General features: G+C 37.0%; 1 protein-coding gene across 8 annotated transcripts in view; it reads left to right on the top strand.

Annotated features, from left to right (window-relative positions):
• The window catches only part of SLC4A4 (solute carrier family 4 member 4), a 343,382-nt gene that overhangs the window by 153,134 nt on the left and 175,538 nt on the right, over positions 1–14,710 (top strand). For 5 of the 8 annotated variants that reach the window (XM_038556290.1, XM_038556288.1, XM_038556295.1 and 2 more), the window contains 2 exons: positions 1,455–1,634; positions 12,984–13,079. In XM_038556290.1, the coding sequence (XP_038412218.1) occupies positions 1,455–1,634; positions 12,984–13,079 (276 nt within the window). The remainder of the gene's footprint in view (positions 1–1,454; positions 1,635–12,983; positions 13,080–14,710) is intronic. The other 3 variants (XM_038556289.1, XM_038556291.1, XM_038556292.1) reach the window with 3 other exon arrangements.

Consider the following 14,710-nt stretch of genomic DNA (forward strand, 5'->3'; position numbering starts at 1 on the left):
GTTCCCATCACTTTTTTTTGGTCAGACTTCTGCAAGAGAAGAACTTTTGTTCCCATCTCCACTTAAAAAAAAAAAAAAGATTTATTTATTTACTTATTTATTTATTTATTTGTGAGAGAGACCCTGTGGGTACAAGCAGGGAGATGGGCAACAGGAGAGGGTGAGAATCCCAAGCAGACTCCACGCTAGCACTGGACCCTGATGCAGGGCTTGATCCCAGGACCCTGAGATCATGACCTGAGCTGAAATCAAGAGTTGGACACTTAACCGCTGAGCCACCCAGGTGCCCCTCTCATTTCCACTTTTGTATACTGGGAAGTTTACCCAAGGGGAGAATGTTGAGGTGCGCTAGATGCACTCATATACCTGAAAAGGTAGGCGTGGGATCCACTCATTGTTCTGGTTCTGTGCAGGGGGTGAAAGCTCCACCTGTGTACAGTGGATGAAGTAATCTCCTGCCTTGTATAGTTTCTGTTATGATTTGGCCAGAACTCTATTCTGGACAGAGGAAATGTCGACCTGTTATGTGATGTTAGAGAAGGATGCACCAGGCTACATTTATGCCATTCTGCTGACATGCTGGACTTGGGAGCAAGAGGATTTCTTCTTTTGGAGTAAAACTTGTCCTTTAGCAGAGTCACCCATGGAGCAGTTTCTATTAAACACAGTTATCTTTTTTCAATTAAAGCCATTCTAAAAACAAGAACTAATAGAAATGACAACTTTTTGTAGTAAGACTGAAATTTTATATAAAATTCTGGTCACTTTATATTTTAAAATGATTACTGGAATATATTGAAAAGGCTTTTGTTGGATCCAAAGAATAGCCTCCCTTTTTAGAAAAGATGAAGGCATAGTTTTGTACGTTAGTGTTTCTTTCATTGGATTGATTGGTGTTCAAATAACCTGATATGGGCAACAGTATTGTTTTCCTTTGTCCCATTTTAAGGAAAATATATCATTACAGAAGGATTGGGAAAACATCTAAAAAATTAATAATGTCATTATATTAAATTTTGCATATCTCTTCAAGTTTTTTTATATAATTTATATTTCTGGCATACTTGCTATGATAGAGCACATGAAATTTTTCTAATCTTTTTTTTTACTTAATTGAAAAAATGTAAATTACTGACTTACTGTATTACTCATAGAAGAATGTGATTAATGTGAGTTCACTATTAACTGGTATTGGATAAAAGAGGACAAGATGATTCTTCCTCTCCAAACATATAAATTCATAGTGAAATATTTATCTCTCTCTCATTAACACCAGGATCTTTGTGTCCTGTATCTTTATCCTTCATACAAAGGGGAAAGTTGAAAATCTGGGGAAATAGCATATTGATAGTAAGTTTGAAGGTGATGTCCGTAAAATGAGAGTAAAAAATTAACGTTGTGATCTTATAACTTAGTTTTGCTTTTTGTTTTTGTTTTGCTTGTTTTTGTATCAGAGATGATTGTTGACCATCAGATTGAGACAGGCCTATTGAAACCTGACCTTAAGGATAAGGTGACCTACACTTTGCTCCGGAGGCACCGGCATCAAACCAAGAAATCTAACCTTCGATCCCTGGCTGACATTGGGAAGACAGTCTCCAGTGCAAGTAGGATGTTTACCAACCCTGATAATGGTAATGCAGGGCCAAACAGCTGCCCCGCTCTCTTTCCTGTCTTACTCACCTTTACTCCATCTCACATCATCTGTTGTTTTTACCCCCTCCATATTTCTTCTTTCCTCAAGTTCATATGCCACAGCCATTTCCTACTGACACTTTTACCCAGTTGGGCAGGTTTGCAGTCCTGTTGGAAAGATTTCAGCAGTTACTAAGGCTGCAGATGCCAAGATGCCTTGCTTGCTCCATATACGTCTATTCTGATTGACTGAGATGGTTTGGTAATGTCACTATGATGAAACAACTGAATATTTCAGAGGAGTCATCAAATTTGTTTTTTGAGTATATCAAGGAAAATACTTTTGACTTGGGGATGTGTAAGAATACGGAGGATAGACTAAGATAGGATAAAAAGCTCTGAATTCTAGTATCATAGAGTATTTGCTGGGTATGGGAGATGGTGTCTACTCTATAAATGACTATTTATCCAAGTAAGGCTCAGTATTACATTTATTACTTAATAAAGTCTAGGCCTACAAAAAGAAAGAAAAAGAATCATCTACTCTTTTGTTATATAAAAATGATGGTTTGATGTGAGAATAATTATTCAAGGTGGTATACTACCCCATTATTTAGTAATAGGAAAGGCACCGTGTCTTATTTATGCTTTGTTGCATTTAGCAGAGTTTTCTGTAAAGTATCTATCTTTTGTATCATTGTCTTTATTTCAAATAAATTTCATGGCTGCCTATAATCTGAGAAGGGAGAAGCTAATTTCCAGGAAGAATGGAAAATGAAAGCATGACGGAAGTGTTGCTAAGCACCGGGCTGGTAGAACCGGGTCTCTCTCATCCCACCCTGGTCTTTTTTAGTACAAGAGAAATGAGTAGGTAAGGGAGCATCAAATTCGTTGCCTTCATCTGTACTTTCAGAATAGCATAAAAATATTTTGCTGTGGAAAAAGTGGACTGAATGAATTGTATAAACTGAATTCTAACTTGGTCACTCCGTTTCTGGGAATTGAATTTTCTGACTTGATATTAAAACGAATGGTTGGCTCAAAGAGAGCATACTGTTAGCAAATTTTCTCTGGTGTATTTTTGAACCATTCCATTATTGTAGTTTCTTAATGAGTCGTTAAGTAGCACCAAATGAAAAGTTCAGTTTTATTGAATGACTTCTACATTGATTTAACTGCTACCATAATTTTTTTAAAAAGCAAAACAATTTATAAATAAATACTTAAAATAGAAGTGCTCCTTATGAAAAACATTCACAAAAAGAAGAATCTAATCTAGAATATTCCTACTACAGTTTGATGGTTCTATCATTACTTGTCATATTGCTGCTGATGGGAAATGTTTTATTTCTTGTATATGTCCTTTGTTTCCTTTTTGTTTTTTCAGTTGTATTTTTGAAGGGCTTAATGGCTGGAAATGTTATGGGATGAACAGTGGGTTACAACTGATGTCACAAATACTTCATTTTAAAAGCAGTCCCTGTTCTTTAAATTAGGGCAACTAAAGTAAAAATCTGACTTTTATGTTTTTTTTTTTTAAGGTTTTATTTATTTGAGAGAGAAAGGGAATGAGGGAGGGGGAGGGGAAAGGGGAAGAGGGAAGGAAAGAGAGAGAGAGAGAAGCAGACTCCCCGCTGAGCAGGAAGCCTGATATGGGGCTCTATCCCAGGACCCTGAGATCATGGCCTGAGCCTAAGGCAGATGCTTGACCAACTGAGCCACCCAGGTGTCCCTTTTATGTTTTATTTTTTATCCTCTTCTTCATTTAAATGAAATTCCATGATTTGGAGATTAATTTTTTTTATCATGAAGTTGGTACTTATTGTTAAAGAAGCAAGACACTGCATTGTTTTCAAACATTGCTATGTTTGCAAAGAGAAGCGGAGTGGAAATGGCAGCGTAAGGGTGCCTTCTACCAGTTTGGTCTGAGCTTTGTTTTCATGAAGTGCCAGGCAAAGTAGAAATTAAGAACAGATGGATCTTGTAGGCCAGTACTTTGTGCTTTAGGAGAAAGTATTTGGATGTGGAATACAACTGATAAGTTGACATCATCCAGTATTCAATCTTTTATCCTATCAGTAGATCTTTGTACTTCAGAGCAAAGTTGAAATTGCCTTTGTCATTCACCTTTCACTTGTGAAATGTTATATATGCTGGGCAGAAAGCAAGTAGGGAGGGCAGTCAGTTCTTCCTTTCCAGCTCTTCAGCTGATCAGCTTACACCCTGAAGCGTGGAATATGATTAGGCCTTATTAAACATGTTATTATTGGCCTTTGTGTTACTTAACTCCTTTTAATTATCCAAAGGTGAGATTTGACTTTGAGAGATTCTGTAGTAATGCCTTTCATGTACCTCTAAGGTATGTTCTTATAAATTATCAGATGGCAAATTTTTGTTTTTTTTAAAGACACTTTTTTTTACCTTGCAAGTTTACACAGTTACCTCGATATGTTAGGGTTTAATTACTTGATATGTTTAACAACTATGAAATGTTCTTAGAATAAATTTCTAAGACAAAGAATTATATAATTGTGGCTACTATTTTAATAAATGAGAATCTTCTATCTATTGTTGGAGCTAGATTCTAACACTGTATCTGCATGTAAAATCTAGATAAACCTCAGCCACTTTAATATTCCAGTATAGGCTAGAGATTAGACATTGCTTGCTTTAGTTATGATAACAACAGTGCAATTAATAGCTGAAATTATGGAGATACTTTAGGATTGGGATTTTTTTCATTTCCCATTGGTGTGCTGGAGCTACTTCTATTTATGCACAAGAGCCAATCAGGAATTTTGCAAGCCAGCTGTTTAAACACAGCTACTATTAAAAATTAAATTATGTATACATACAATTAAATAGTGATATTAAAAACAAAGATAATTACTCAAAATTCATCATTTCCTACTTATTTTATTGCAGTGTACTGGAGTTTATACTCTTCAGGTTATCTATTGTGTATATATGGTGGAAATACTATAAATTGGTATGGAGTCACATCTTCCCAACTCTGTATTCAGTGACTTCATTTTGGTAGCTTAAAATAAGCTGTGGTGGTAGCATTTGCACCATCGAAATCAGTGAATTCAAATCAGGACTTGATTTATTGTTGCATCATTTGTTTATAGGCTTTAAAAGTGATGGAGAAAATGCTAATAATGCAGATTAAATTTAAGTGTACAGTGTCTATGGCCATTGTGTAGTCAGTTTGAGCTCTTAACAAATTACCATACACTGGGTGGCTTAAACAATAAGGGTTTATTTCACATAGTTCTGGAGGCTGGGGAATCCAAGATCAAGGTGCCACAGATTTGGTTCTTGGTAAGGGCCCTCTTCCTAGCTTGTAGATGGTTGTTTTCATTGTATCTTTTACATGGCAGAGGGAGCTCGATCATCTTTCTCCTCTGTCTTTTCATAAGCGCATTAATCCCATTCAGGAAGGCTCTGCCCTCATGATCTAATTTCCTCTCAAAGGCCCCATCTCCTCCTATCATATTGGGTGGAAGGGTTAGGATTTCAACATATGAATATTGGGAGGATAGAAACGTTCAATCCTTAACAGCTTTTAAAATGTGAAAAGCAGAAAGAATCCATCCAGTAAATACCTGGCCAGTATTCAAAAATTATTATCCAGTTTTAGCAGAGGAGTCACCACATCATTGAGGAATGAGTGAAGTCTGACATATGTCTTCATTGTTTCACTTTTGTCCTACTTGTTAACATATATGATAATGGATGTTCAACATGGGTGTTGCAACTATGTTTGGTTTCCAGTTGCAACAACAAGTTGGCTACTGCCAGAGGAGTTTGGTAAAAATTAACAAAAGCATTCTATGAGAATCAACTGACTACATGCAATATACAACAGAGTATTATATGTTTTCTTATTATGTATATGTGTGTGCCTGTCCTTTATATCAGTAAAATTTACTATGCACACACACACAAAAATGCTTTTTCTCTAGAGAGCTGGTCTTCTCAAACATTTATTATTAGCAGCATACCCATTAACAGCCCACCACTGTCTTTCCATAGCTAAAGATTAACTCCCGTTTTTTAGGGTTCTGATGTAGCTTTGGGTTCAAGATAATTTAGTGTTTTAAAAAAGAAAGGAAAAACATTTTTAATTGTAATAAATCAGGAAAGAATCAGGCTAGCTTCCAAGATGTTAATTATGATGAAATTACGACTTGTCTGAGGCATCTGTGAATTTTGATAGACATGTCTGCCAGGTACTAAATTTTAGGCAAGTGATATAATTTCCCAATATATTAATTGAGGTGTTTCTGTGGAGTTAGTGTTAGGTTTCCATTTCCTCTGGTGTTAGATTTCCCTTCATCCACTCTTTTTCTTACTATTATTTTAGTTTAAGCCATATGAAATTGCCATTTTGTAGGTAAAATAAAGTTGACTGTCAGCAATTTCATAGAGTTCAACTTAATAATTTGGTTTGAGATATGTAGGTAATCTATATTATTGCAGTTTACCATGAAAGAATGACATGTAAACCTAGGAACTTTCCTTGGTAGTATTTAAAAATCAAGTAAGATATATTTCATTTGCTTTTTATTAGAAAGTAAAAACAAAGTTTATACTTAATTGGTATGTATTCAAAATATTTAGTAAGATGTTTATGACAAGGTTATCTGATAACTGTTTTAAAGAATCATGGTTTGTAGGATGATCTAAAAACATCATTTACCACTTAAATGGATAGTTTTGATATGTAGTGTCTAAGCTTATAAGAGATGAATGAGACCTGATTTAAGGACAAAGACCAACTAGGAACCTTAATTTGAAAACTCAGCTTGTACTACCTCTGTGGAAATTTGGGCAGTGCCATCATCAATTTGTCCCTGTTCTTTTTTCTCCCTGGCTTCTTCATTTTCTTACCCCTACACTATTATAGAAACTTTTTCCTTACCCTTCATTGTCTGTGAGTATGCATGCCCTTTATTTACTGCAGTGACTTTGGTTATCTAGTTAAGCCTAGACTATGAATGTCATTTTTTTCCCAATCCAATTTCATGACCCCATTTTTCTTTAGGTTTTTTTTTTTCAACAGAAAGTTAGAAATATAATTTAGTACTTAGTTTCCATGCCTGTAAAACAGAGATAAGGAAAATTAAATGAGATAATATATGTAAAATGGTGACTGGCATGTAGAAACGAAACAAATCACTCCACAAAACACAATTAAGGAGGAAAAATCTCATATTGAATAAGTGGTTTGTGGAATGATATTTGTTCTGTAGCTTATTATTTGGGGAGAGATTCAGGATACAGTACTGAGTTATTTCTTCTGCTCTTTGGTACTGGTAGCTAATACCAAATGGGATATGAGAGAGGAAGAAGCCCTTTCCCATCACAGCCCCTTACAAAGAGTCTTTCTCCCTCATTCATTTTACTCTTTGCTAAATGACTATCAGGGAAACCCTAAACCACACTGAGAACCCAAGAATATAGCTGCTCCGGCAGGTAGATGAGGCGTGAGGAGAGGTGTCACCTCCAGAGCCAGGGCAGCTGGTTCTTAGGCCTCACACTGCTTCCCCCATGTTTTTCCTGGTGCCCTGTAGCCTCTTCTGTATTGATAAGGACCCATGGCTTGTTCCTGATTGAGCCTCTGGGTTTTCTCTCCAGTTTGGCACTTTTTTTTTTTTTTTTTTTCCTGTCAGATAAGAGAAATGGGACCTACTTGCTCCCATCACTTGTTGCCATCACTTACTTTCTCCCTGGATCCTCTTTTCATTGTTACCAGGCAGGATGCTACTTCCTCACTAGCTCTCACACTGCTTCTTCTGACATAAGCACACAACACCTTTAGATATTTTAAAAAGTGTAGTCTAGTGCTGTTACCTACAGTAGTATAGACTGTAGTTAGCAACATAGAACAAACAATGGAAAGAAATCAATTTTTTTTGTTAATAGTAATTCTAGGCTCCATTGAAATGTAAGTGGAATTAGCTAGGCTTTTGTTGCTTTGGATCTGATTTGAGATTAGGCATATTCAAGCTATTTGGTTTGGATGTTAGATCAAGCTGCCTAGATACTGGCACACAGTAGATCTGGCTGGGACCACCGCCAGGTTTGGCAGCTTTCTCAGTCCCTTTAGAAATTCTTAGCTTTTGTCTGGGTTTTGGATTCTGGTTTATCCCAATTGTTTCTGGCTGGGTTGTTCTACTTTGCAGCCTCCCCCTTCCCTGTTCCCTTGAATTCAGACCTGGTCCCTGAATCAATGGGTAGGGCAGGCGCTTCCCTGACTTCCCTCAGATGGTCTGCTCCTCTGAGGCAGGCCATCATGTTTCTCCAGTTCTGAGACGGATCAATCAACATTTTGTTTCTCAGGCTCACATCACCTTAAAATGAGAGTCCTCTTCCCAGGTGCCTTTCTGCATACAATCAGTTCTCTCCAAAATCCAACAGCACACATCCATCTGTTTTGTTCAGGGCTCTAATTCTGCGTTCATTTGCACAGCACAGATGAGTGTCCTGGCCAGAGCCCAGTGAATGATCAAGCTTTTCTCAGCCTTAGATTAAATGAACCAATCCATGGAAAGTTTCTAGAAAAGTGCCTCGATATTCCTTGATAATGGTAACTTACTAAAAGCAGTATTTCTAATTCATCTATCAGATACCACTCTTAGTTTCTTTCTCTTCCCTAGGCAGGTGACTGATCTTCCAGATTTATAATATTCAGATCTTTTAATAAAATAACACATTTTTTTCCCAATAGTCTTTGTCACCCAAGTATTTGGTAGTCTGTTCTGCTGTTTATGGTAATGAAGAGTCAGGCTTAAGGGATATAACACAAGTGTTTCATTTTTGGCTTTATAATCTTCTTGGACACATGGTGCCACCTTTTCTAAAGGCTTTGTTCTAGTCTTGGGCTAATATTTAGTAGTAGTGTGACTTTGAGCAATTTATATAATATCCTTGAACCTTGAATTTTTTTTATACCTGTAAATAACGATAGTAATATCTTACTCTAGTTATGCCATCAGGAGTAGATGAGATATTTTTGTGATAAGTATTTAAGAAGTATAATGTGAGATACCACTGTAAGGAATGGCTATTCAGAAATATTTAAAGGAGAAGATTTAATGCCTTTCATATTTAAAACCAAGGACAGAGACTCAATTCACCACCAGTATTTTGTATTCTGTTATTTTTTTGTGCCTCTCAATTTTTTTCTCCTACTCCTTCAAAAATGAAAACATTCTTGGAGTTTTACTTTTAATACTGTGCTTTCACTATCACCTTTAGAGATGCCAAATGATACCTAATGAAAAAAAATACCTAATGAGGTGTCACTTTTGGCTGTAGATTTTCAATTAGGTTATAAAGATTGATCAATATATCTGAGTAATGACAATTGTTATCTATCAATAAATAATATATAACAAGATGTTACCATGAAATAAACATATTTTTAAATTTTATTACTTGCCAGTCCACAGCCAGGGTTATAGATGGAGTAATGGAATGGAATAATTCTCTGTGTCATACCCTACTATACAGGGAAAAGTGATATACTTAAAGGGCCCTTAACTGATTTTCTGCTGCCACCCCTGGGTAATTGTCTTTCTGGAGATACTTGGTAGAGTCACTTTTGTGAAGTCCTATTTTCCCCAGCCTCATCTTTCTCTAAAGAGAAAGATCTGGGACCACATCCTGGTCTCTATAAAAGATAAATAGTAAAGGAGAGGGAAGGACAGGAAAGTGTGAAAAAGAAAGGAATGGGAAGAGGAGATGTGAGCACTATGGACTTTGGGAAGACCCTGTCTTCCCAAAAGAAAAAAGAAGGAATAAAATTAATGTCTGCCAAGAATGATTAAGCATGCCTCACCTACTCAAGCCTAGTTTTGGTACAAATAGCAAAGGGCAAAAAGAAGATCTGTTCAGGTTTATGAACCCAATATCTTAAAAAGCACATTTTGATTTTCAAGTTGAATTAAATTAGGACATGGTTTCTGTCTTTGGTGTTTTCTAATACCTTACAGGATGCTGAGCAAAAGAAACATCATTCCATCATTGATATTAATGATAGTAGCAACAATAATATCTTCTATTAATTGAGCACTTATCATATACCAGGCATTGTCATCCATGATGTTTCTAATGTATATATCATTTCCATTTGCATATGAAAAGCCTGAGTTCAGAAATGTAAAATAATTTGCCTAAGCATAAAAAGATGGAGGAGCCTAGTATGTTTAATAACCATATGCTAATTAAACTGCAAAGGGTAATGAGCTTCTTCAACCATAATTATTTCCTACACATCAGTTGAGTCCACGTCTTTTATTTTGTGTAATCTTGTGATGTTGAGGAGATCTGGAAGTCAACCTATGTATTGGTTATATAGGCAGTTGTATAGGCAAGGTCGTATAGGAAGGAATACACTCCAAACTTGGCAGTTGGGTGTCTTTTTATTGGCTTTCCAAATGGAGATTTCTAGACAACATATTTCATAGGTTTACAGGTGAAATGCAGCTATCCTCTTGTGTTGAACTTTTTGACTAAATAATTGTGGAATGCATTATACATGCTCAGTGACTGCTTTTTAAAAGTTTTTATTAAAATTACAGTTAGTTCCCATATAGTGTAATATTAGTTTCCAGATGACTATCTGAACATCCAATATTGCAATCCTAAAAGAATGCTAAAACTTGAACATGAGTAGAATTTATTTTTTCTTAATAGGATTGTTAAGAATGCATTTTGCTAGAGAGATATTTTTGGTTTATATGCATGATTCAACTAGGGACACCTTCACTTGAGCAGATTGGGGTTGATGGTTTTGGACAAGTTGATCTCAAGGGTAATGTGAAGTCATTCAAAAAACTCACCACACTGTTTTCTACAGTCTAGATATTGGAAACTATCACTCTGAAATGTTTAGAGCTGTAGATCTTTAGATCTTTCCTCATCAAGTCACAATAATATTAACCAATTTCTACCTTGTTTATGCCTGGAGTCAGGCAAAAGTGATTTAGAAGAGAATGTGTAAGATGATAGCAAAGCCAAGTTGTTTATTTTGTAGCTTAAGTGCAGAAGGAGTACAATGGAAGCATTATCTGGGAAAGGCGTACGTACTATGTCATTATCATGGTATAATTATAGAAAGTTCGGCTCCAGCTTTGGGAAGGACTTTTCAAAATTGTATCCTTGAAAAATTTGTGCAGAGGAAAAAACATAACATGAAAGGGTTACGGAATTTGTCTCTCTTCCTGCACAGAAGTCCACAGAGGGTCCAACAAATCAAAATGTTGGAATTTGCCAACATAAGTAATGGATGCTGTGAGCCTCCCAGTTTTCATGAGAGTAAGCAGCCAGATGGCTCCAATCAGCTTTGCTAAAACACAGGTGCCAAGTCTCTATGGGCAGTTTCATTTTTCATGCCTGTCTTTGGAGCCAGGTTCTTTGCTGGTGTGTGTGCCAGGCTTCATTCCACTGTCCCCTTGATGGTGCTGCTCAGCGTCATTGGAGGCTGTATCTGCAAAAAGGAGTTTCCAGCTTTCACTCCCCACAAATAACACACTGACACCTTGGGAGGAATAGAGGAAAGAGAAGATGTTGGAGAAAGTTAGTTATCAGCACCTGAGTTTTAGAGCAGCTGCTGCCCTCTTGTACACACTTTCCAGGTAAGCCCTGGTATCAGTGATAAAGTTTGGGTAGCTTCACACTGCTCAGAAGCTGAAGAATGTGGACGTTCCTTTGAGTTTACTTTGTACTTGTCACCTCTGTCAGTTCTTGTTGACCTGGAATTTCAGTCGATCCTTGCTCAGGCCTTGATAAATGGCTGGAGATGTCCCACATCTCTCATTTCCTTTAGCTAAGTCAGCTGGAATATTGACTCCTTAAGCAGATCACTCAGCTGTCAGAAGAAATAGGAGGTGAGACTTGGTCAGTGTAATAGTGTATGTTTCTAATTGCCTCCTTCTTGACAAAAGTAATTTTGGAATAATCTCAACTGATTCATTTCCCTTTTTTCATTTTTCTTAGTGCAATAAAAACTTGCAAAGAAGTTCAGTTATGGGAAACAATTAAAAATTCAGATTGCAAAGAGAAGACATCAGATTTGCCTCAAACAGGTGCTGGCACAGATGGCCTGCTCACAAGTCCTGGCTTTATTTACAGCTTTTAAACACAGACAGATAAATTGACAAAAATGTTTCTAGATTTTATAATGTGCTGAATGCCCAAATTTGGCCATAAACTTACATTAATTTGTAAATGATTCCATTCAAAATTTGACCTCCCAAGTCACCAATAGCCTTAAAAAGACGATTTGTCTGCCTGGTTATTTGTATACTTGTGTGAATACATTATCTAATCTTTGCTTTTGGTTGGATATGCTTTGTTGCCTTGATTATTTACTATCTCTCGTATTAAAATTCTCTTAAATTGTATGTAGTCTGATGGTTAGATATTTCCTACCTCAATGTTCCTTGAAGGACAATTATGCTGCCTATTTCTTACTAGCCTTGGACTGAAGTATTTGATGAGAATAGCAGAATAGATGACGTGAAGCCCAAATGAAATTATCTTGAAGCAGAAGTTTGTGATGCTCTTCAGTTGATGAAAAATATCTAGAGGAACCATACTATGTATTTAGCTTGCATCGTTAATCTTTGATTTGATCTGAGATTTGGCATGGATGTGCTGAATATTAAAATTATAGTAAAATAAGTATTAAAGGGTACCAGAAATTGAGCATGCATTTCTGAATTGGTTTATATTAAGGTGTTGATTCATCTGTATCCCAGTCTCATATTTCTGAAGGGCTGAAAAACAGAGGCAAACATAGAGTTCTGTGTTCATCAAGGAAACTATTTCAGAAGTGGAAGTATGAAATGTTGCTTTCTGCCTTTCTGTACAAGATCCACTGGAGGGTCTGTAGGGTAGATCATAAGAAAGCTCCTTACTAATGCCCCCTGTGCTTTACAAAATTGTGTGTAACTTCCCTTTGTGTGTGCTTTTGTGGTGCAAAATTATTAACGGTCTTGATCTTACATCTTAAGATTAGCATTTGTTATGTAAATCTTTCTTCTGGATACAATCCATGTGTGTGTATCAGAACTGAGCAGATCATTCAGTGGTACTTGGAGAGCTATAGTGATTGAATGTATTTTTTTTCAAAGCTTTTTCATTATTTGTTGGGATTTGCTCTAAGGGTCACGGGAGGGGGTATGTGTGTCAATGTAATATGTCACTGTTCTTCTTTAACTCGCTTGTGTGATTTGCTTTAGTATTTTTTCTTCTTAATTAATGCTTCCATCCTCATCCTTGCTGTGGCTGCTCATGTGTCCTCCTCCTCCTGTCTTCTGCTTCTGACACTAAAGCCCGCAGCCCGCTTGAGAACTCAGTGCCCTGCCTAGCAACCCGCACCTTGGACGATGACCCCCGAGTGCGGCGCACTCCCAGCGTGGGATGGCTAAGTAAGTCCGTGGCTGGGGAGGGCAAGGATGGTGGCGATGGTGGGATGTGGGGGGGCACAAAGGCTGGGCTCATGGTCACTGAGTGGAGGGCATCCTCAAGAATGCCTGAAAGGAGATAAGCCGTATAGATTCCTACAGTTACTGATTTTTCCTTCTACCGCCAGGGAGTAACAGCAATAATGTATTTTCTGGGTCATCTGCCATCCTGAATTCAAGCTGAGTACCTTGGAAGGCAGGGGAAAGAGTTCCAGACTCAGGGTGAGAGGCCTGTCACAGGTAGCGCTCCCTTCATAGAATGCATCTTGGAGCCTAGGTTTCCTAACGGGGGGGTGGGGGTCCATGAGGGGTGGGAGTCATGATGCCGGACCTCTTCCTTCAGAAGATTGTGAAGAAGATCACTTGAGATGAGATCTCTAATCAAAAGCATTCAAGTGTTGGGTAAGAGGAAGAACTTACTAGGTTAATGGTCTTTAAAAAAATTCAGATTCTCTTTATGCGTAAGAGGCAGTAGGCTCCATGGATATAAGTTAGAATCTTCTGGGTTTTTTTTTTATTTAAATAAAGAGTTCATCAAAGAGACAGGATTTATTATACCTAAATCCAAAAAAGAAAAGAACATGCACGAAAAACTATATGGACTTTTTTCCAAATTTGATTATATGGGATACACATTTCTTTCAGTTGTCAAGAAGCCCATCCACAATGACATCATTAGGCTTTTAACTGTTTATTATCATCTTTCTTATAATAAACCCATTGATTTATGCTTTTTATTAATTTAACAGGAAATTTCACTTTCCTGGGAAGATGAGATTTCTTTCTCATGTCTTAATGGGGGAAGTTTTGGCCCATCTTAAAATAGTGTGTGTTGCACTACATGCTTCCAGGGCTTTTCTTGGAGTTAACTTGATGTTTTTGGAAACTCTTTTGATAATTTCTGTGTCCATAGAGATAGAAATGTATGTGCTGCGTGTCACTACATGCCAGGCACCGTGAGAGGCAGGGAGTATTTAGAGATAAATGAGTCCCTGTCCTCAGGGGACTGCCTTTCTAATAAAGAAGGCAGGACACAATGGGTAGAATTGTATAAAATGTTAAGTGAAATGACTGAAAATCACATACACACACTTAAGATTATGGAAATATCTGCTTGGCCTGGGAGTTGTGATGGTAGAAGAGGCTTCTGGAGGAGATGATTTTAGGGCTAGATCTTTAAAGGAAAAGTAGGAATTGGGTGTTGGGAGACTAGGACAAAGGGACCCTTATTCAACTCAACCTTGTAATCATTGCTGCTATGTCTACAAAGCTTGAATATTTATTCTTGAATAATAATAAAAGTTGCAAACATTAACTTCTTAACTTTTCAGTAATAAACCCTGAGCTAAGTATCTTATGTGATACCATTTAATTTTCTACACCATCCTGTGAAGTGGCTATTGTTATCCATTTTTTAGAGATGAATACATGGGGCTTAGAGAAGTTAAGTAACTTACTCAAATGATACAAATCTCAAGTGTCTAGGGCAGGTGTTGAACTTCCTCCTATGGTAGTTTCATGAGTAATATCTCATTCAACTTAAAGTACAGGAGATTCACATGGTTATATTGCCAAAGAAATAGGCTGACTCCACT

This window comes from Canis lupus, chromosome 13 (assembly GCF_011100685.1).
Source record: "Canis lupus familiaris isolate Mischka breed German Shepherd chromosome 13, alternate assembly UU_Cfam_GSD_1.0, whole genome shotgun sequence".
Taxonomy (NCBI): Eukaryota; Metazoa; Chordata; class Mammalia; order Carnivora; family Canidae; genus Canis; species Canis lupus.